Raw genomic sequence first — 23282 nt, 5'->3', positions numbered from 1 at the left:
AACGTACCTCCTTTCAGGATGTCCACTTTATTGCAAATATTTGTGTCATCCATGAAAAAAACAAACTATTCCTTCTAACCCTTCAGCAAAGTTACTCAAAGATATTGAATAGAATTTGCCACAGTACCAATCCCTGAGGCACCACAGTACCAATCCCTACTCACCTTTCTTTCCTCCAAGTGAATCCCATTAAATTCAATGCCGTGACCGGAGAGCATCCAGAAGTGTGCGGATGTCAATGCATACACGGAGGCCCTCCTGCTGTGGCCCTGAATTTATTTCTACACCGGTAGGGGTTACTGATGGAGCAGAGGTGTGTGGAGAGGAGGAGAGGTGCCAGTGCTGGCTGACAGCCTAAAGGACGTGCCTCTCACTGCGAAAGGCTCATCCTGTAAGCAGTCAGCCAGTGCCAGCGTCTCGTGGCACACGTGGAATCTACCATGGCACACTGTTTGCGATGCATTGGTTTAGGCAGAAAGATAAGGAATTTGGTTTTGGCCATAGTTTTAGATGGCGGTGAGACATCCAAACAGCAAAGTCTGACAAGCAGGGTGAGATTCAAGTCTGAATCTCTTTAGAGATATGTGGTGTGGAGAGGTAGATCTGGGAGTCATCAGCATAGAGGTGATACTGAAAACCATGGGAAGAGATCAGTGTACCGAGAGAGAGTGGGAATATATGGAGAAGAGGAGAGGGCCCAAGACAGAGCCTTGAGGTAACAGTGGGATAGCAGTGGAGGAGGATCCACTTTTACATACACTGAAAGTATGATGGAAGACATAAGAAGAAAACAAGGAAAGAACATAACCCTGGAATCACAACAAGAACAGCATATCAAGGAGTAGGTGGTGATCAACAGTATCAAAGGCAGCAAAAAGATTGAGAAGAATGAGGATAGAGGCCATTGCATCTGGCCAGGAACAGGTCATTAGACTTTAGCAAAAGCAGTTTCCATACACTAGAGAGGGTGAAAGCCCGATTGAAGCAGGTTCAATATATCTTGAGAAAACAGGTGAAGAGCATCAGGAATCCTCACCCCCCCAAGGTAGGGGCATGTTACCATATTAAAGATATCAGAGTGAATGACTTCCAAATAATTGGAGGCTTTTTTAAGTGAATTGAAATAACTATTTTCTTTAATTTGTAAATCCAGGAAAAAGATGTAAGTGAAATCTTCCTGTAAGGTTAAGAACTGCTATTGTACTAAGAGACCGATTTTCCATCTTTAAACAGTTCACCAATTTTCCTGTTGGTGCAGTTACAACAGACATGCATACACATTGCCAAGAAACTTGTTGAAATGCCTAACAATATCTTAACTTTGGACCTGTTCTAATTGCACCATCACAAGGGAAGCTCTGAGCTGTCAGAATAAAAAAACAAAACAAAAACCCTAAACTCTACTTCTTATTTACTACAAACATATACGGTAAAAGGTGTAGGTAATGACATAAGAACATAAGAATAGCCTTACTGGGTCAGACCAATGGTCAAGACCAGTAGCCCGTTCTCACGGTGGCCAATCCAGGTCACTAGTACCTGGCCAAAACCCAATATATAGCAACATTCCATGCTACCGATACAGGGCAAGCAGTGGCTTCCCCCTTGTCTTTCTCAATAACAGACTATGGACTTTTCCTCCAGGAACTTGTCCAAACCTTTCTTAAAACCAGCTACACTATCCGCTCTTATCACAACCTCTGGCAACGCGTTCCAGAGCTTAACTATTCTCTGAGTGAAAAAAAATTTCCTCCTATTGGTTTTAAAAGTATTTCCCTGTAACTTCATCGAGTGTCCTCATGTCTTTGTAATTTCTGACGGAGTGAAAAATCGATCCACTTGTACCCGTTATACTCCACTCAGAATTTTGTAGACTTCAATCATATCTCCCCTCAGCCATCTCTACTCCAAGCTGAAGAGCCCTAACCGTTTTAGACTTTCCTCATACGAGAGGAGTTCCATCCCTTTTACCATCTTGGTGCTCTTCTTTGAACCTTTTCTAGCGCCAGCGCCAGTATATCTTTCTTGAGATAAGGAAACCAGAATTGAACGCAATACTCCTGACAAGGTTGCACCATGGAGCGATACAGGGGCATTATAACATTCTTAGTCTTGTTAACCATTCCTTTTTTAATAATTCGTAGCATCCTATTTGCTTTTTTGGCTGCCGTCACACATTGGGCAGAAGATTTCATTGTGCAATGACTCTACTTTTTTAATTTATGTACTTGTAAATAGTCTCATGATTTACTGTCCATTATGAATACTGCAAATCAAATAAATACATAAAAATTAAGTTATTTCAGACTCTTCTTTTACTGTAGTTCATATGAGCCTGTTAGGAAGTATATAAGGCCATGTTTAAATTTCTGGCCTGCAAATCTGTTCACTTGCACAATTTTGAAAGTATAAACTTTTGCTTAAAAAAACAACAACCAAAAACCTTATATAAGCTGTAGGACTTATCAAAAGCACTGGATGTACAAATTGGACAGAAGTTCCATAATTTCTTTTTGCAAAGGATTTTACCCACATGATTTTATTTTTTGTGCAATATTTTCCCTTGTAGACAGTGAAAGGAATTAAATCATTGGACAAAAGATAACTTTTCAAAACTGTATACCCAAATCTACTACTTTTTACTCTTATTCTGCCTGAAACTTACATTTGGGTATTAAAACACAATCTCTGTTACAGTGTTATTTTAAGTGCTCTTTATTGCTTGACCTAACAATGAAATTCTTTAAAAATACTGTGTGTATGCTCATTCTATCTGAGCTATATGACAACTTACAAATTCTCTTTATATCCTGTTGTCTGCCGTCTAACCTATAAATGACCTAGATGCTGATTTAAATCTATCTTCTCTTGTCTAAAAGTAAAACCAGTACTAATGTGGGTGTAAGTAATACTCATAAAGCATTACAAATTTCACACCCAGCACATCTACTTACATGAGATGTTACACTCAATTTTGTAGGTTAAATAGGGGTTTTATACTGCCAAGTAAAAAATAGACATGGTTACAAGTCCACAAGGTTTTATGAAAAGTCATCCCTCCCTAAAAGATATGTGTTAAGGTAATGTCCTTGTTTACATTCCTTTTAATAGTTGGGTCTATCCTAAAGCAGTGTTCAAAGTTCACAACATATGTAATACAGAAAGACTTCCTCAACATTAAAAACAAGTGGAGGCTTTCTAAGGTCCCCTACAAATTTTACAGTTGGAACGTACCCCAAAGTCCTCACTCAAATCCCCATCTCCAAATATCCAAAACAAAGAGGACAAGAGAATCGGGTACAATTAATGAGATTCAGCATAGACTTTGCTCCTGCCAGATACCAATGCTATTGCTTTTTTTAAGTACATTATATATAACGTAAAACTTTAAAAAAATAAAAATCACATAATGAAATATTTACCCTCCTTTTACAAAACTGCAAAAGCAGTTTTTAGCGCAGGCCGGCACATTGAATGCTCTGTGCTGCTCCAGACACTCATAGGCCCTCTTTTACTAAGGTACGCTAAGCGATTAGGGCGCACATGTAGTCTATGGACACGTTAGCATTTAGCGCGCGCTAATCGGCTAGCACACTTTAGTAAAAGAGGGGGATAGAGTTCCTTTGAGCATCAGGAGCAGCACAGAGCATTCAGCGTGCCAGCCTGCGTTAAAAAATGCTTCCGCGGTTTTGTAAAAGGGGAGGTTAATTTGATAATTTTTCTGCTTTTGTTGCATATTCTCCATCTCATTTCAGCTTTTTTCCTCTGTGCTATTCCAATTCCTCTTAGTGATCCTTTCTATATCATTTTTCACTGAACAAGTTTCTGAGTTTTTCTTTCTCTTTTCCCCCTTATCCAATTCTTTTCTGACTCCCTTTTAAACACAACATTCTTGTACATCTCTCCTATCTCAATAATCCAAATATCTTGTTCTTCCAACTTCATCATCTCCAAATATCACTTTTAGTATCCTTCTTGTGGTATCTCCCCTTTTTGAAATTTCTTCCCTATCAACTTTCTCCATTACACCATAGTCATCTACTAGCCCTCCATCTTCAAACTATTCGCTGCCCTTATTTCCAAGTCTCCTAATCCTTTTTTTCATCTATCACTCCCCTCTTTGTCCTCCCTTCACTTGTAACTGTTTGATTACCAATGTATTTTTGCTTTGGTCCATTTCATGTTAATTCTCTTTTTTTGTCTTTACTTCTGTGTTTCTCTGATCTTCTCATTTTGCTGCCCTCACCAAACTTACCCTCTTCCCCTTCTCTAGTCACTTCTGTCCTTTCTTCCCTCTGAAGACCCTTACCTCACCCATTTCAATTCTTTTTGTATTAGACTCTGTACCACTTCTACTTTGATTCAGACAGATCCTGCTGGACTGCACAACAATGCTCCTCCAGCACAACTGCTTCAGTTAGAGGGCTTTACAGAGCCATAAAACATAGTTCTTCCATCCAAATCAGCAGCCAAATGATAAGTACCTGCTCCCACTCAATCAGCAACTGGGCTTAGCAGCACAACTACATCCTTGTAACTAGGTTAGGCTTTCCAGAAATGAGTCCATGTTATGTCCCAAACCCCAGAGGAATCATAATAGCAGCTATCCTAATCTCCTTCTATTGTATGCTTCTACTTTCAGATAGAAACGAATTCAGAAAGTATTTTCCTTCTCTTTAGATCAGAGGTTCTCAACCCAGTCATCAGGACACTCCCAGCCAGGCAGGTTTTCAGGATATCCACAATGAATATGCATGAGATAAATTTATATGCTCTACCTCTATTGTATACTATCTATTTCATGCATATTCATTGTGGATATTCTAAAAACCTAATTGGCAAGTTGTGTTCGGAGGATTAGGTTGAGAACCACTGCTTTAGACAAAAAAGTGCTTTTATTTAGTGAAATGTAGGGGCATAAAAAAAAAAAAAAATCTAAATCCCTTTTTGGCCTAAGGCTTTAAGTGTCCAAAGTAGGCAGCAGGAAAATGTCCATTCTCGAAAAAAAGTCCAAAATGTGGGGGGGGGGGGGGGGTTTTCAAGAATGGCCTACCTGTACGTTCAGGTGTTTAATTGGCCAGACCGCCACCACATCTACCTTTAAGTTATATTTTCAGGGGGCGGGAGGGGGGTGAAATCACCCAAGTCCCAAATGCCCAAAACAAAACCTTTAGATGTGGAATTCTCTAACTGGCATCTGTCATATACACCAGTTAGAGAATCGTGGAACCATCCTGTCCCCCTGCAATGATTGCACAGGAGAGATACCCAGTCTCTCCTGCCAGAACCCACTGCAGCCCCCCCGAATGATTGCGGCAGGAGAGATGCCCACACTCTCTTCTGCTAGAACCTGCCAAGATCTCCCCGAATGATCACAGAAGGGGAGAATGGGTATCTCTCCTTCTGAAGAACTATCGGGGGTCGCGAGCATCTCTCTGCCGCAATCATTTGGGGGGAGTCATGGCAGGTGTCTGCAGTAGTGATTGGGCATCTCTTCTGCTGCGATCACTTGGGGGGGGGGGTCGCAGCAGGTGTCAGTAGAAGTGACTGGGAATTCTTATGTTTTTATACCTCTTCACGAAAAACACTGTTGCCACAACAAATATCCTCTCCTGTATTTTGCATTCAATCAGCAAGAAAAAAATCTTGAGTACTCATTGCACTGTCCCGGGATCTCCCTTGGCAAATACACCGGCGGTAAGGGATAGAGAGGGCAGATATGTCTTGCTTAGGGTGAACACTGACTCTTAGACATTCACGTTGGTAAATGTTTACTTCCCCAATGAAGATCAAGCTGGGTTCCTTGAAAGCCTTACTCAACTCTTCCTGCAATTTGCGGAGGGTTCCCTACTGTAGGGAGGGGACTTCAATTTGACAATGAGCCCTGCCCTGGATAACTCAGCCACGAATACCTCTTATGGTAGTATCGCTAGAGGAGCGTTCAAAAAGTTTTTAAAACAAAGGTACCTTATAGATCTATGGAGAGAGTTACATCCCCACACTAGAGATTACACTTATTACTCTGCAGTCCACAAAACATTCTCCTGTATAGATTATTGGTTTGGGGACTCTACTATTTTGGGTACTTTGGAAGCTACTGAGATCTTGTTTCGCAAGTGGTCGGACCATGCTCTCTTGACTCTAGGCCTTACCCTGTTGGAAACCAGATCGTAAGTCCTTTCAATGGCATCTTGATGATGCTTTATTGTTGGTTCTTCAACAAGTTAAGCAAATAGAAAAAGAACTTCTGGATTATTTAGATATAAATTATACTGGTGATGTTGCACCCGCCACTCTGGGAGGGACATAAAACAGTGATGAGTGGCCGCTTGTTTGCTTTGAAGGCCCATTTACACACCACCGCTCAGGGCCAGAAAAACTCATCGCTTCAACAAATTGCAGATCTAGAGGTGAGGGCCAAGCAGAGGGACACCACTTCAGCTCTGCTCCAACAACTTCACGAGTTGTGCTTGGATCTTCACATACTCCACCTAGAATCCTTAGCTTCTCAATTGGAGAAAGCGCAACAGACTCACTTTGAATTTGGTAATAAAGCAAGTTGATTACTAGCTCACAAATTGAAGAAGCAGGAGTCCTGAAAATTTTGTCTCCTCTATATATGGACCTGCTGGTACCCTATATACTACTGCTGAAGCTGTGACACCTTTACACAATTTTATGTTAATCTTTATATTCCAGATTATGTTCCCCTAGCAGAGGATATTACTCTTCTTTGAATACAATACCATTACCATCTCTACAGGAACTAGAGGGAGAGGATCTCTCAAGACCTATTGAACTTGAGGAAGTACAGTGGGCCATAAAGGACTTGCCTGTCGGTAAGTCACCTGGACCCGATGTGTTCTCTAATACATATTACAAAACCTTTAGCAAGATGCTAGCCCTTCACCTCCTTTGGGTGTTTAATTCTTTTGGTAAAGCTGATAATCTTTCCTCTAAACTTAGGGAGCTAATTTTGATGCTTGAACAATAGGAAGGCCTAACGATTTCTTGGTCAGGTAGAATTCAGGTCATTAAAATGATGCTTCTGCCAAAATTGTTGTTTCTGCTGCTGCCTTAATATCTGAAGAAGCAACTTCAAAAAGCTTCTTCAAGAACTTGTCCACTCTGAAATCCTGAAATATTTCAGCATCACTCCTCCTTCACTCGGGAGGGGCAGTGTGCTTGGTTACCTGTGCCACTGCCAAATCCACCTTAGGCTGCTCAAATAGCTGCTGAAAATCTATCTGATCGGCTGTTGCACTCCCCCAAATTATGGGTGAAGTTGAAGGAGAGCTGGACTCCTTCAACACCTCTGCGGGCGGTACCCTGGTTGCCTGTGCCCTCTCTTCGAGCAATCATTTCACGGGTCCCACTGGCAATACATGGCTTCCTACAGGTATGGTCTGCAATACAGGTTCAATTTATCCCTAAGAGAATGTACTTTCAGCAAACCTCTTTGGGCTATTTGCCTGAGTGCCAACCAGCCCACAATGATAAGACCTTCTTGGGCTGGGGTAGATGGGGACTTTATATCATAAGTCAGTTATGGGAGGAGGAGCAGGTAGTACCTTTCCAGACATTACATGATGAATATGGCTTACCAGATGTTGACTCATTTAGATACACTCAGCTACGTACTTATATAACACATCATGCAAGTGATGATCTTACCCTTGCTGAGACCAATCTGGAAAGGGCACTAAGTAGAGGAGGTGGTAAGAGTGCTGTTTCCAGACTTTACTTGGCTTTGTTGGATTTTCATGATCCCATTTCTATTCATATGGAGAGATGTGAAAGGGATCTTCAAATCACATTAACATTTCAGCAATGGCGCCGTAACCTTTCCTATTTGCTCAAGGTATCAGTTGCTAGCTACCTGAATGAAATTGGGCACAAAATGCTGTTTCATTGGTACTATACTGCAGCCAGACTCCGGGCTTGGTTTCAACTGGGAGACAGAAATTGTTGGGGAGATTGTGGAGAACAGGGTGACATGTATCATATCTGGTGGACATGCCCAAAACTAGGTAACTTTTGGAGCTCCGTTTTTACATTAATTAACCCGATTACAGGAGAACAGTACCTGGAGTGGGCGGAGTATTGCTTACTGAATGTATGCCCACTGGGGGTTCATCCTAGGATCCATAAACTGGCTTCTTTTATTTTTGTAGCAGCTAGATTGGCATTGGCCCAGGAATGGAAAAATCCCTCACTCCCTTCTTTGGAGATTATGTGCCGCAAATTGGACTATGTATTTTTGATGTCTAAACCATTGGTCTGCACGGGAACGGGGATTGTGAAAAACCATGGGTCCCACGGGGATCCCCCCCACCCATGCTCATAGGATTCCCACGGGGATGGAACTAGGGTTCTCAAGGCCTGGAAAGAGAATTAGTAGAAAATAGACAAAAGCAGAAATGGGGACCAAGATGATGGGGAATAAAAGTCCCACCAGCTATAACAAGGGAGATATTCATTTTGAGGGGGGGATAACCTCAAGATGGGAAGCCCAGCCCCCTCTCATGGTTATGCCACCAATTGTGTTTAGTACAAAATGAAGTACTTGCTGAGTTTGTTTTGGGGTTTTCCAGTTCAGTTTTGGCATACTTTTCTTATGCAACCATTGTCCTGAAAAGTGGTTCTCTCAATTCTGCTTTAAATTATTTTGATGCTGTATTGATTCTTTACTCATTGCTACATTAAAAATAATTTGTGGATCTTGGAAGGACCTCTCACAAGTTACCTATGCCAGATGGTGGAACCGGATTTGTTTGCTCTACAGATATGAGCTTTATATTGCCAAAAAATCCAACTCTTATTTCTTTTAACAAGAAATTGTCAATCCTATAGTCACATGACCTAATGTCTATTCTAATTCTTTCCGGTGATGTATGCATCTCTTATTTCTGTTCACTTTTATTTGTTTATATTGTATTTTATTGTAGGTTTAAATAAATTAAGACTTTAAAAAAAAATCAAAACTATCAGAAGTAATTGCTGTTTTTTATGGGGACAGGTAACTTTTATGGGGGGATGGGTGGGGACAGAGGAGATTCCTCGCGGGATTGGGTGGTCCCGGAAGGGATTCCTCATGGGGACAGGCGGGGATGGAGGGGATTCTAGCAGGGACAGGCGGGGACGGAAGGGATTCTGGTGGGGACGGGTGGGGATAGCTGGGATTTCTGTCTAAACTAACTGCCTTAAAATCGGGTCATCTGGCACTCTTTTATAAGACTTGGGACCCTTTTATTTCTTGGAAGGAGGTACACCAACAGCGACCCACAACCTAGACAATTGACATTTATTGATTTCACTCATTAGCTTTTCACTATTTCTTCGGTTCAGGAGGAGGACTCTTTAGGGGTGGGGTGGGAGGGAATTGGGACTCATTTTGTAATTACTTTTTGTTATTGATTCATGCTGCTCTGTTGATTTTACTTTCTACTCTGTATTGAGGGTATTTTTGTTACTAGAATGTTCTGACTATTGTATAAGATCTATCTGAAAATCTTTAATAAAGAAATTTGGAGAAAAGAAAAGAACATATGAAATATTTTTGTGGCAGCAGCCTCGTACACACTATTTCTATAGTTATTCATTAAAAGCAGCCTTTTTGAGCCGCTTTTCATTGCAGTTTTACATATGAGAATGTTGGTGGATTATGATAAAGAAACTAAAGATTGTAGACAGACATCCTCTTTTTCACAGCAATTGCTGCTGAACTGTTTTAGAGAAAATAAACTTCAGTATCAGTTAGAAAAACCTGTATTTTTTGGTCATCATCGCCCTCTAGAGCATTCAAGAGAAACAGAATCTCAGTGTTCCTCTTTACTGTATTTATGCCTTTTAGGATGAACACTTTTTTAAAAAAAATTTTAAGTGTGTGGTTTTTTTTTAACTTCTGCACACCAGCACCAAAAAGCCAAATATCAGATATAAACTCCAAAAAACACAACAGGTTTTAACAGTATGTTATTTCCACAGCGCCACTATCCTTCTTTCACCTATAGTACTACACTGACGTCTCCTACACCACTCTCCTTCCATGTAAACTAGATTCCCCTACCCCAATTAGCATTTTTAAATGTATAAAACATGAAATAAACTAAAGGAAACAAGAAACACTACTCACATTCATAAGATGTAGAACAAAATATATCATCATCAATATTCCAAGCCACTTAAGAGGACAAAACAAATTATACTACATTCATTGGGGAAAAAAAGAACATATCACTACCCAATTTTATCTAAAGACTTTACATTTTTCAACACACCCATACTCATAACAAAAAAACGTCACTAGGAAAATTAAACAAAAGAAAGGGGGAATGAATCAAATAATCCTTTTGGACAATGTACATTAAGCGGAAGAACTTCTGATTTACTCCAATTTATCTTATATCCTGAAAATTTTCCAAATATATCAATCGCATCTAGTAAATGTAGAATGGTAGTTTCAGGATTCCTCAAATGAAGTAAAATATCATCTGCATACGCAGAGACTTTATATTCCCGACCTGTATAAAGAATACCCTGAATCTCCTTTGTTTGTTGAATAGCCAATAGCAAGGGTTCCAGTACAATATCAAACAACAAAGGAGATAATGGACATCCTTGTCTAACTCCCTCTCCAGACAAAAATGTTCCAAAAAATTATTATTAATATTCAGTCTAGCAGAAGGGGAGCTGTACAAGGTTTGAATCATTTGTATAAATCCCCGAACCAATACCAAAACAGTCCATTGCTTGATATATAAAGGTCCATTCCACCTTCTCTGCATCCAAAGAAACAGAGAAGGCCGGATCATCCATGGCTTTTGTTAAATTTAATATGTGAAAAGCCAATCTGGTGTTATTTGAAGAATGTCTTTGAGCAAAGAACCCCATTTGGTGCATACCTATAATATAAGGGAGGGCCTTGGCCAAGCGTAGAGCCAATAACTTAGCTAGAAGTTATCCATCTACATTAATCAAATAAATAGGCCTGTAATTTGAAACCAACGTAGGATCTTTATTTGGCTTCAGCAAAACAATAGTTAAAGATTCTGCCATAGTACCTGTAACGCAGTGGTCTCAAACATGCGGCCCACCAGGTACTATTTTGAGGCCCTCGGTATGTTTATCATAATCACAAAAGTAAAATAAAACAATTTCTTGATCATATGTCTCTTTAGCTAAAAACGACAATATTATTATTAAGACTTAGCCAAAAGAAAAGATTTATAAACTATAAAGAGTTTTACCTCATACAAAATTGTCATTTCTTTAATAAGGCATTAACTATTTTTTCTGAGGCCCTCCAAGTACCTACAAATCCAAAATGTGGCCCTGCAAAGGGTTTGAGTTTGAGACCACTGCTGTAACGCAACCCTTAATAAGTTGAACCTGGTATAAATTTAATGAGGTAATAGAATATTTTGAAATGATTTATAAAACTCTACAGTAAAACCATCACCACCTGGAGCGGATCCAACACTAAGGGATCTCAACACTGCTTGTATTTCTTTCAGTGAAATAAGCATTTCCAGAGATCCTTTTTTATGCTCAGGAATTTTAGGTCCCTTAATTAATTTTAAAAATTCCAACCTGTCAAGTTCTTTATTTGAATAAATAAATAAAGCTCAGAAGATATTTCCAGTCTGGGATTGAGTTACCCCATTCTGATCTGTGATATCCACAATTATTACTTTTCTTTTTTTTTCGCTTTCAGATAATTAGCTAATATTCTTCCCGCTTTATTTGAGTTTCCATAATACAAAGCCTGCTGAGAAAACAACTCTTTCCTAGCCATTTGAGAGGAAATCTCATGATATTTATATTTAGCTTTTAAGAGAGCCTGTAAGTAGTTTGCTCCCATTTCGAGGCCAATTGTGACTCCAAATCTTTAATATTTTGTTCCAGATTAAAGAATTCCAATTTAAGTTTTTTCCTTACATAAGCTGAATATGAGATAATTTGGTCTCTCATAGTAGCTTTGAGAGCAACCCAAAGTATTTCTAAAGAAATTTCCTCTGAGGCATTGATTTGAAAAAATTTATTCATTTTTAGTTGAAATTCCTCAATAAATTTATCATCTGCAAGCAGTGCATTATTAAATCTCCACACAGGTCTATTACTATCTTTTTCAGCAAAATTAAATTCAACCCAAACTCCACCATGATCGGATAAAATGATTGGATCTATGATGGCTTTTGTTACCTGCAGAACTAATTGATCCAAAACAAAAATATAATCTATACATGAAAATGATTTATGAACATGGGAGCAAAAAGAAAATTCCTGAGCATTACAATTAAGAACACTCCATATATCCTTTAAATCACAGGATTTAACCAAGTTATCTAAACCTAATGATTTTAATACCTTACTATGTTTTTTATCCAACACTGAATCCATAACAGCATTGAAGTCCCCAGCCACTACCAAATTAGAAGCAGCCAGTGGTAGAATCAACTGGTTGGAGAGTTTTTAAAAATTCCATTTGATTCAAATTAGGAGCATATACATTAAAGAGCGCCAAAGTATCATTCCCAAAGCTCATGTTCACACCTCCCTGAGATATCAGCAGAAATTAAATTAAACATTGCAGAACATTTCCTATATACTAAGATAGCATCCCCAGCCTTCTTACCCACAGCAGGAGTATAAAAACAATGTTTCACTCACTCACCCACCCACCCTCCAATTTTGCTGATTCAATTGCGGATAGATGTGTTTCCTGAATATAATAAATATCAGTGTCCTATTGTTTCAAAAAGTTAAGAGTTTTCTTTCTTTTAATAGGATGATTAAGACCATTAACATTTAAAGAAAAAAGTTTAAAATTCATTATACATTTCAATATACTGGTACCTTAAAAGATATTCCCAAAATTTTCCATGTCTAAATATGAAACATACAACACACGTCCAATATCCCATAAAAAGATAACCCTCCCCCCCACACTCCTCCCCTTACACAAAATGCCTGCTTGGAAGCATCCATGTAGATTTATAATCTAAAGCCCCCCTCCAGGTGCCCCTAAACTAAGAATCTCCTTTTATATCACACCATAAGGTCCTTATATATCCTTTTAAACCAAATTATAATATATATATATATAAATATACCTTAAATATTGCCTGTAATAAATATAACCTTTAAAAGAACTCAATCATATTAATTATATAGTTAATTAAAAAAAAAAAACATTTCTTAAAAGTCAACCCTGAATTAATATCTATATCCCTCCATCAACTATCTCTTCCAACTATTCCGAAAGCATCTGAAAACTAGGCTATTCACAAAAATGTAATGTCTTCTTCCCTCTATACTCAATCTCTAACCCCCACTATGGTGTTCCTTCTTTATATTAAGCTTCTGTAAACCATGCCGAGCTCTATAATTATGGAGAGGATGCGGTATATAAACTTAAGGTTTAGTTTAGTTTATAAACTCCCACATAATAAATTAAATCATAGCAATCACCCTTATATTCCTCTAAATCATCTTTCATTTAGATAAATATGTAAACATTATAAATAATTATCCCTGAGTCCCATATAATTTAAAATAATTAAGTAAACCTAAATAATAAATAAATAATTATAGTATAAAACACTAAATACTGGTGCTACATTTGGACTGTAAGGTGAATAAGGTAGGATCGTGAAACTCATCTTAACAATTGCCCCTGTTGTTTCATGCTGTATGAGGCTTAGCATTGTCATGTTGCGACAAAATTTCCTTCTGCTTCCAAACTCCTAATCATTCTTTCAAAGTTTTCAGGGTTGCAATGTAACATTATGAGTGATCCTTCTTATATGCCTCATTACTACATTTAAGAAAATGTAAGATTAAAAACTCCCTAGAATAATATATAGCATTATGCGCCGTTAATGTATTAATCCCTCCATATAGCTTGGACCAACTGGTAGCCAATGCAATTTGATCAGCAGAGGTGACACTTTCATATTTTCAGTATTTTGCACTGACAAACACCTTCTTTTACCACCACATCCTTACAGTCATCATAAATATCAGCAATATTTTGAGGCTTGATAAATGAAATTAGGGCTGATTGCCTTTCATGTAAGGTGTATTTAACTGTAGTCTCTCTTTCACTTTATAAAGACTATGGGCCTCTTTTACAAAGCCGCAGTAGTGCTTCTCCACAGCAAATGTACCAAAGCCCATAAGAACTGAATGACCATTGGTGAATTTGCTGTGGGAGAAGCACTATTGCGGCTTTGTGAAAGGGGCCCTATTTTCTTTAAGTATTTGTTTTCTAATGGATAGTCAACTTTTCTTAATTGATGTACTATTTTTCCTGTTTTTAAAACAGATACAAAAAAACATTGTTACAGTACCTGTAAATAGAAATTACTGTATTCTGGTAACAAGAAACAGAGCAAGGGATAGGAAAGAACAAGGATGGAAATGGGCACAGTAAATAAGTCTAAATTTACATGTTTGTTTGGTACCTGGATTTCTAACTCGGCAATATGTTGTTGGAGTTCAGCCACTGCTGCTATACTGTCTGCTTCTCGAAGCCTCACTGCCATCACTTCTTCCTTATTCTAGAAAAAAAAGTACATAAAAAACATTTTGACCTACACAGGATCTTTATATAATTTTCCAAATTGCAGTTTCACACACTGTAGCAGAAACATAGAAACCAGTGAAAATATTTTTCCACTCAGGTCCAGATTCTCAAAACTTTAAAGCAGTCGCTAAACTGTTTTCCATCAGAGGGAAGGCTTCCGTGTCAGCCACGTGAAGTATGCAGTAGCCATTGCCCACGGCTGCACTAACTAAACTCCCGCCGTGACCCGACTGACCCCCCCCCCTGCAGCAGGAGAGATGCCCACGCTCTCCTGCTGCACTAACTAAACTCTCCATCTCCGCTGCCCCCCCTCCCCCTTAAGAAAGGAATCACGACCAGGACGAAGGAAGTCATCCTGCCACTGTATCGTGCATTGGTGCGCCCACATCTGGAGTACTGTGTCCAGTACTGGTCGCCGTACCTCAAGAAGGACATGGCGGTACTTGAGAGAGTCCAGAGAAGAGCAACTAAGCTAATAAAGGGTATGGGGGACCTCTCATACACTGACAGACTGAAAAAGCTGGGGCTTTTCTCGCTGGAAAAGCAACGACTCAGAGGAGACATGATAGAAACCTTCAAGATCATGAAGGGCATAGAAAAAGTGGACAGGGACAGATTTTTCTAATTATGGGGAACCACAAGTACAAGGGGGCACTCAGAGAAATTGAGAGGGGAAAGGTTTAGAACAAATGCCAGGAAGTTCTTTTTCACCCAGAGGGTGGTGGATACATGGAACGCGCTACCGGAGGTTGTAATAGGCAGAAGCACGCTACAGGGCTTCAAAGAGGGTCTGGACAGGTACCTGGAGGACAAAGGGATTGAGGGGTACAGATAAGGGTAGAGGTAAGGTTAGAGGGATAGGATTAGAGGTAATTTGTAAAATTAGTCAGAGACCACTGTTCAGGCAGTGGGCCTGATGGGCCGCCGCGAGAGCGGACCGCTGGGCGAGATGGACCTCTGGTCTGCCTCAGCGGAGGCAACTTCTTATGTTCTTACCTCAATAGATGAGCCGGAGGGACATGGAACCCCTCCTCACAGTTGCTGCTGTGTTGTCTAAAATGGGAATTCCCTTCCCGGTGCATCTTGGGATGGGAGGGGCCTGAGGCTCTGATTGGCCCAGATTGTTTAAGGCCCTTTTAAAACCAATAGAAGGGAATATTTTTTCACTCAGAGCTCTGGATTGGCCACCATGAGAACGAGCTACTAGGCTTGATGAACCATTGGTCTGACCCAGTAAGGCTATTCTTATATTCTTATGAGAATACCATGGACCGTGAAACTGTTAGAATTCTGCATTAAGTTTCAATTATCAGACTTCTTAAATTGTACTGACGCACTTCACAACTCACAACACAATGCACAGTACAGAATCCTTATTGTTTGAATTGGCATTAAAGCCAAAATCCTATCTAAACAGAGGTAAGCAAACTGTTTTGCAGCAGGTTGACATCTCAGCCACTTTTGATGCAGTTGACCACTCCCTAAGTGAGTAAGGATTAGATGGTGTAGTATTAAAATAGTTTATAGAATTCTTGGAAAATACTGCTACTATATGGGTTTTTGCTACTTGTGACTTGGATTGGCCTCCATGAAGACAACATACTGGGCTAGCTGGACAATTGGTCTGACCCAGTAAGGCTATTCTTATGTTCTTATGTATGAGGTAAGAAAGGGTAGTAGGAAGTTCCAGAGTTGGAATGCCTTCTGTGGAGTACCATAAGGCTCTCCGCTGTCTCCTTCCTTATTTAATGTGCATCTAAGAGCCTTAGGCATGAGATTCTGCCTTCCCCAGATGCATAAATTTTCTTATGAAGATGGTATCTCCTTCTTTGTGCAGCGAAAACCTCCTTCGATGAGAAACTACAATACTTAGCAAAACTTATTGAAGATCTAAGTACCTGATTACAGAAGAACTTCCTTAGATTAAACAAAGTGAAGACAAAGCTGCTTTGGTTTGGTGATTAGAACTCACTTCCATACAAGGATCTGGTGTTGGCTACAGGAGAGAAACTTAAAATCAAAGAACATCTAAAGTTGTTGGCATTATCCTGGACACCTACCTAACCCTTGGAGACCAGATTAACTCCCTGTTTTAAAAAACATTTTCTTCAGACTTAGACAATTGAGAGCGATAAGACCCGTCTTAAGCCAGCCCAGTTTCAGAAAAGTTGTACAGGCAGTTTGTTTGTTTGTTTGTTTATTTTTCACCCGCCCTTACTCAGGGCGAGTTACATATTAACATACAAAATAAAAGATTTACATTTATCATGCAAAACACTTCAGATACACACTATAACAAATTACATACTTACATATCAAATCAAATTACATATAACATACAGTTCTGCTCCAATATTTGGATTATTGTAACTCCTTCTATTATGGTATCGCAGAAAAAGAACACAACAGGTTACAACTACTCCAGAATACAGCAGCTAGATTAATTTACCTAATTAAATTTGAGAGGGCTAGCCTGTTGCTGTAGTTACATTGGTTGCCAGTGAAAAAATGAATCCAATTTAAGTTTGGTTGTATCTATAATAATAAAACCCTTAGTCAGCGCATGCGTATTAGGATTGAAACTCCATGCCTCCGCATGCGCAGTACAATAGACCCGCCGAGCAGGGAAGTGTCTCAGTGCATGGTAACGGTACAGAGGACTAAGGAAATGGTGAAAGATGAGGTGGTGGGACTGGGATCAGTGGGAGGCAGGGTCCGGGCATGGTAGAGGTGGGGCATGGGTGGGGTCAGGGTATAGGTGGCTGGAGTTACAGAGATGCAGCTTAGAACAGCTGAGCAGGGAAGCGTCTCAGCGCATAACGGTACAGAGGACTAAGGACATGGTGAAAGGTGAGGTGGTAGGACAGCCTGCCCAAAGATTCAGTGCAGTGGCCGGGGAGGGGATAGGTGGGGGAGTCAGGTGCTGGAGAGAGTAGTCTGAGGATATCATTGAGGGGTGGCGTTTGAATTGGTGCCACCAGGGAGGAGGTAGGTGAGGCAGGGAAGTGTCTCAGCACACGATAATGGTACAGAGGACTAAGGAAATGGTGAAAGGAGAGGTGGTGGGATTGGGATCAGTGGGAGGCAGGGTCCGGGCATGGTAGAGATGGGACATGAGTGCAGTCAGGATATAGGTGGGGCTAGGGTTACAGAGATGCAGCTTTTGGGGCAAGCCGTTGCCAGCCTGCCCAAAGATTCAGTGCAGTGGCCTGGGAGGAGGTAGGTGGGAGAGTCAGGAGCTGGAGAGAGTGGCCTGAGGATACCATTGGGGGTGGGATTTGAATTGGTGCTGGGTACAAGAGAAAGGGTAAAAAAGGAAGAGAAGCTGGGTGGGGGTGGAATATAGGGACAGGAAGAATGGCCTTGGAGGCAAAGGAAGAAAGGATAGATAGGGATGGGAGGCAGGGTCCGGGCATGGTAGTGGCGGGGCATGGGTGGGGTCAGGGTATAGGTGGGGCTGGGGTTACAGAGATGCAGCTTTGGATCAAGCCGCTACCAGCCTGCCCAAAGATTCAGTGCAGTGGTCGGGGAGAAGGTAGGTGGGGAATTAGGAGCTGAAGTAATCTGAGGATACCGTTGGGGGTGGGGTTTGAATTGGTGCAGGCTCTTGGTGTTGGGGTATGGTTGGGTGAAGAGGGTTAAAGTGGAATGGAGAGGGGGAGTTGGAATGGGGAGGGGGAGAGTTGCAGTACCGTGGGGAGGGACAGGGGAAAGACAAAAGATAAATTGGTCCTGGGGTGGGGTACAAGAGAATGGGTAAAAAAAGGAAGAGAAGCTGGGTGGGGGTGGAATATAGGGACTGGAAGAATGGTCTTGGATTCAAGGGAAGGAAGGATTGATAGGGATGGAGCTGGAACTGAAAGAGTGATAAATGCAATGGAGGATCGATGAGGGCCAAAAGGGTACAGAGGACTAAGGAAATGGTGAAAGGTGAGATGGTGGGACTGGGATCAATGGGAGGCAGAGACCGGGCATGGTAGAGGGTGGGGTCAGGGTATAGGTGGGGCTGGGGTTATGTGTCCTCTTTTTTATCTTCACAAATATTTTAACTCTACCTATATTGAAAATGCATACCAAAAAAAGAAACTCTATTAGTCTAATAGTGATCCCTGTTGACTGGTTAATGGCTAGCATCTATTCTAGCACCCGTTAATGTAACAGGCTTAAACACTAGTGGTCTATAACAGAGGTTCTCAACATGCAGTACGGGTACCCCTAAAGGTACACAAACCGCTGGTGGGGGGTACGCGGCACTGCGTGAGTTTCCCACCCTCCTTCCTTCTCAAACTGATGATGGGGCCACTATTATCACCGCTGTCCCAGCAATTAATTTTGCAGTCTTAGAAACATAGAAACATGATGGCAGATAAAGGGCAAATGGCCCATCTAGTTTGCCCATCTGCAGTAACCATTATCTCTTCCTCTATCTAAGATAACCCAAGTGCCTATCCTATGTCTTCTTGAATTCAGACACAGTCTCTGTCTCCACCCTGCTAGAGAGCTGCACGGTAATGGGGCTGACAGGGATCCCATGGGTTCCCCCCTGGGAACGGTGGAATCCAAATGGGTTGCTCCCTGGGTCTGTGGGGATCCCCCTGGGGTCATAGGGATCCTGCGGGGATGGAGGAACCTCAAGAGGCTCCCACGGGTTACCTCAGCAGGCCTCTTTTTTCTTGCCCTCCAACCACATACCCCCTCCACAAAACCACGTGCACACTCCCAGCACATTGCCGAAGCCGACATGGAAGCTTTCCTTCCGACATCAGAGGGAAGGCTTTCGTGTCAGCCACTTGAAGTATGCAGTAGCCACTGCCCACGGCCCTGCAAAGAAGCAAGTGCAGCTGACGAAAGGAAGAAGGAGCCCATCTGGATGGTCTTGAACAGTATAACACTTTAAACTGATCTTTCCTTCACCTGAACAATCAATCAGAAAAATTATTCAAACCTACCTTTGACTTTCAAGGTCCTAAAGTCTGGAACAATCTAACAAACTATTTGCACCAACTCTCTTCCTACTACCACTTCAGGAAACTGTTAAAGGCATATTACATTACATTAGAGATTTATATTCCGCCAATGCCTTGCAGTTCAAGGTGGATTACAAAAGAATTACAAAAAAGGTATTACATGAAGAAGATATCTGGTAATTTATAGAGGAGATAAAGAGTAGATTACCCCTTCATAATGCTCCTGATCTATACTCATTTATAAGTGAAACACCATAATTAAACTTAAATGAATGTCGGAAAATCTTTTGTAAACCCCAATGAATCCTTGCTGAAACTTGCGGTATGGTATGAACTGTTGCATTCACGGCCTGGTGAGCTTGTTGAGGTGTTGAAACCTTGATCAACTAGTCATCTAAATAAGGGAACACATGGAAACTGCAGGAGTGGAGAATTGCAGCAACTACCACTAAGCATTTCTTGAATAATCTTGGTGCAGAAGCCAGGTCAAACAGGAATACTTTGTGTTGGAAGTGGTGTGTTCCCATTCAAAAGTGAAGATATTTCCTGTAGGCTGGGAGGATGGGAATGTATATGTAGACTTATTTGAGATCTAGAAAGCAAAGCCAGTAATTTTTCTCTAACAGTGGTAACAAGAGTTCCCAGAGAGACTATACTGTACAAAACTTCTCCTTCATTACATATTTCTTGAGAGTATGGAGGTCCAGAGTTGGATGGAGACCTCTAATCTTTTTGGAATGAGGAAATACTTGGAGTAGAACCCTGGCTCCTCCCCTACAGAGGTATTTGTTCAATTGCGTTGAGCTGGAGGGCTGAGAGCACCTGGTGAAGGAGGGTGGTCTGATGGAAAGACTTTCTTGCAGAACTAGTCTTATAGCCCGTTACATTAACGGGTGCTAGAATATGTGTGTGTGTGTCTGTATTTATTTATTTCTCTCTCTCCTTAGCCTGTTTCTGTATTTCTGTATTTTTTTTCTTTCTGTCTTTCTTTTTCCTCGGCTGTTCAGAGGGGATGGTGCAGCCTGGGGGTGGGGGGTCGTTTTATTATTATTTTTTTTAGGATGATTCTTATCATTCCTTTCTCCTGCTTTCAGCTTCCAGCTTTCCTCGCCCGTCCCCTCTCGCCTTATGTTGCAAGCTGCAGACTCGATTCCTCCTCTCTCGGTTCCCCGCTCCCCTAATAGCCTGTAGAGGAGAAGAGCAGGGAACCCCGGTGTCCCTTTGTGGTGAGTGAGGTGCCCTCCCCTCCTCCCCCCCCCCCCCGGATTTCTGAAAGCAGCGGCTACTCATGGCGCTCCTCTGCCACTGCTCCGTCTCTCGCGCGTGCTCTCTCTCTCTCTCTCTCTGGCACGCGCCGTTAAAGGAGCTGCAGTACCGAGCAAAGGGCGGGAGAGGCATCGCAGCGCAAAAGTTCATCTCTCAGGCTCTGCTGTGGCAGTCGAGGGTCTCGCGTTCTTAAAGGGCTTTCTCATTTTCATTATGGGGCCCAGACACAGGAACACCCCCCTCCCCTCCCCTGTTGTACAAAATGAATAAATCAATACAACACGATAAAGTGCAGCCCGAGTCCCACGTTTGCTCGACTCCCTTTTGCCCATCACAGTTAACACTTTATATGGTGGCTGCCTCGCATCTGGCTAAAGGGTGACAGAGCGTCTTTTTGGATTGAGTTTTCTGTTTGCTTCCTTGGGGAGGGGGGGGCAGATCATTATCGATGTCGAAACTTTCTTTTGCTCTCTTCATCTCGGAGTTTGAGGAAAAACAGGAGCTGCGCCCCAGGCCTAATGCACTCGGACAGGCTTTCCCTGCCACAGGGCTCTGCCCGTCTCTACCCTACACGTTTGTGTGAATGAGTGCGAGCGGAATCCCTGGGGCAGGGGCGACAGAAAAGGAGGAGCCGTAGGAATGGAAATTTGATCGTGTAATTAAATGCTGATGATAAATCCTAATACTAATAAATTCTAAATGCTGACTGTAGCGGTGGGGAGGGTGGAGCTCGTACAGGTTGAGCAGCAGAGAGGAAGGCGGAGGGAAAGCGGGAGAATGCAGGGTGTGGGGTGGGGGCAGGTTTAGCCTTTGAAAACCTCCTGCGATCATTTCTTGCTATATGATAGGAGGAGGAGAGGTGGCTGCACGGGAACTCCAGTAGCCACATGGGACTCTTAAAAAAAAAAAAAAAAAAAGAGCAAAACCCACACACTTTTTTTTTATGCGGGTTACGTTTTAGTTCTGCGTCACAGGGGAGGACTCTTTAGTTTCCAGCAAACAGCGCGGCGACACCAGCTGTTGACGAAATCCAGGTCCCTGTAATGGCGTTGGAAGGCCGTCGCAGCCTCCCTCCCAATCTGTGCTGTAGCTTTAACGATTGGGGAGAGCTGTTCTTTGCCGGCTCCGGCACGAAGGCGAGTCGCGAGTGTGGGGCCATTACTACAGCGGCACGAAGTGGAGAGCAGGGAGGCTGTGGTGATGTAGTACGCGTGCATGCACACTCTTGCCGGCACAGCGCATCAGATCAGGGAACACGCGGCGAGAGTGCGTATGTGCGCGTAGCGTTTTATTATTATAGATGGTTTGGAGGTATTTTCTGTAGGTGAAGAGCATAACCTTGGACCCAGTGATCTGTTGTTAAAAGGGCGCAAAGTTGGTGGAAGTGAGTGAGACAACCTCCTTTAAGAGTCTAAGGAATAAGTTGTATTACACTAGCTAGGGTCTCCAGGATGAAGTCATAAATACTTGAGATTTCTGTTGAGTCTGCGATTTGGGATTTTTGAGTCCTTTGTTGTCTGCAGGTTCTTTGTGGAGGAGCTCTGGAAGACGTAAACGGTGGAATACATTTGCGGTTGGGATAGTAAGAAGAGTGTTTAGGATTGTAAAAATGCTTAGGAGGTTCTGTCTTGGATGACTCTGAAGATGATAGGGTAGTCATTGAGTCCTCATGTCTTTTGATTTTTTTGGGTGGCCTCCTCAATTCTGTCTCCAAATAACTTGGCACCCAGAAATGGAATTTTGGTCAAACATTCCTGGACGTTGGCATCGAGGTCAGACACTTGGAGCCATGTCTGTCTCCTCATTGAAATGTATAACGCTGATCTCGTGAGGTGACAACAAATACATCAAAAAAGAGCGTGCTATATACTTTATGTTTCAAAAAAGACTGTTGGAGATATGCTAAAATGCATTCAGATGGTCTTCTGGTGGAATAATTTCTGTACTAGAGATTTCATATAAAATGTCATGTATAAGTTATAACTGAGGATTCTGCTAGTCAACATTTGCTTGATAATCGGTATATCAAAAATAAAGAAAATTTGAAACTTGTTTTGAAAAAGTCTACGACCAAATTTACAGTAGATTGGGATGGAGAAGGGATCCTTCATTCTGAATCAGCAAAGTTGGAAAAAGTTTTAGTGGAATGGGTTACAGTAGGTTTCTCAACTTCTTCAAGCCAAGTATGCCCTAAGTCCAACAAATATCAACCAGGTACCCCCGCCCAACCTCTGTCCCTGACCACACCCCCATAATAATAGTACTAATTGTAATGCAATTTCTTCCATTCAGTTCTTACATACACACAATATAATCTTATTAACAATGCAGAATGGTAACCACAAAATTAAAAAACACAAAGCACACTGTACGCAGAGAAAATGTTAATCATCATTTATATTCATTTTTTTTTTCAAAAAGGTCAAGGCAGATGACTTTAAAATATGCAAGGTCACCTC

General features: G+C 41.5%; 1 protein-coding gene across 12 annotated transcripts in view; it reads right to left on the bottom strand.

Moving 5' to 3' along the window:
* Nucleotides 1–23282, bottom strand: part of EVI5 (ecotropic viral integration site 5) — a 363365-nt gene that overhangs the window by 143046 nt on the left and 197037 nt on the right. For all 12 annotated transcript variants that reach the window (XR_004536596.1, XM_033916075.1, XM_033916071.1 and 9 more), the window contains one exon: nt 14469–14564. Coding sequence is in view for 11 of the 12 variants with exons in the window: in XM_033916075.1 (XP_033771966.1) it covers nt 14469–14564 (96 nt within the window). In the remaining variant the exon portion in view is untranslated. The remainder of the gene's footprint in view (nt 1–14468; nt 14565–23282) is intronic.

The sequence above is a fragment of the Geotrypetes seraphini genome, chromosome 12 (assembly GCF_902459505.1).
Source record: "Geotrypetes seraphini chromosome 12, aGeoSer1.1, whole genome shotgun sequence".
In the NCBI taxonomy this organism is placed as follows: Eukaryota; Metazoa; Chordata; class Amphibia; order Gymnophiona; family Dermophiidae; genus Geotrypetes; species Geotrypetes seraphini.
This window is presented reverse-complemented; position numbering and strand designations above follow the sequence as displayed.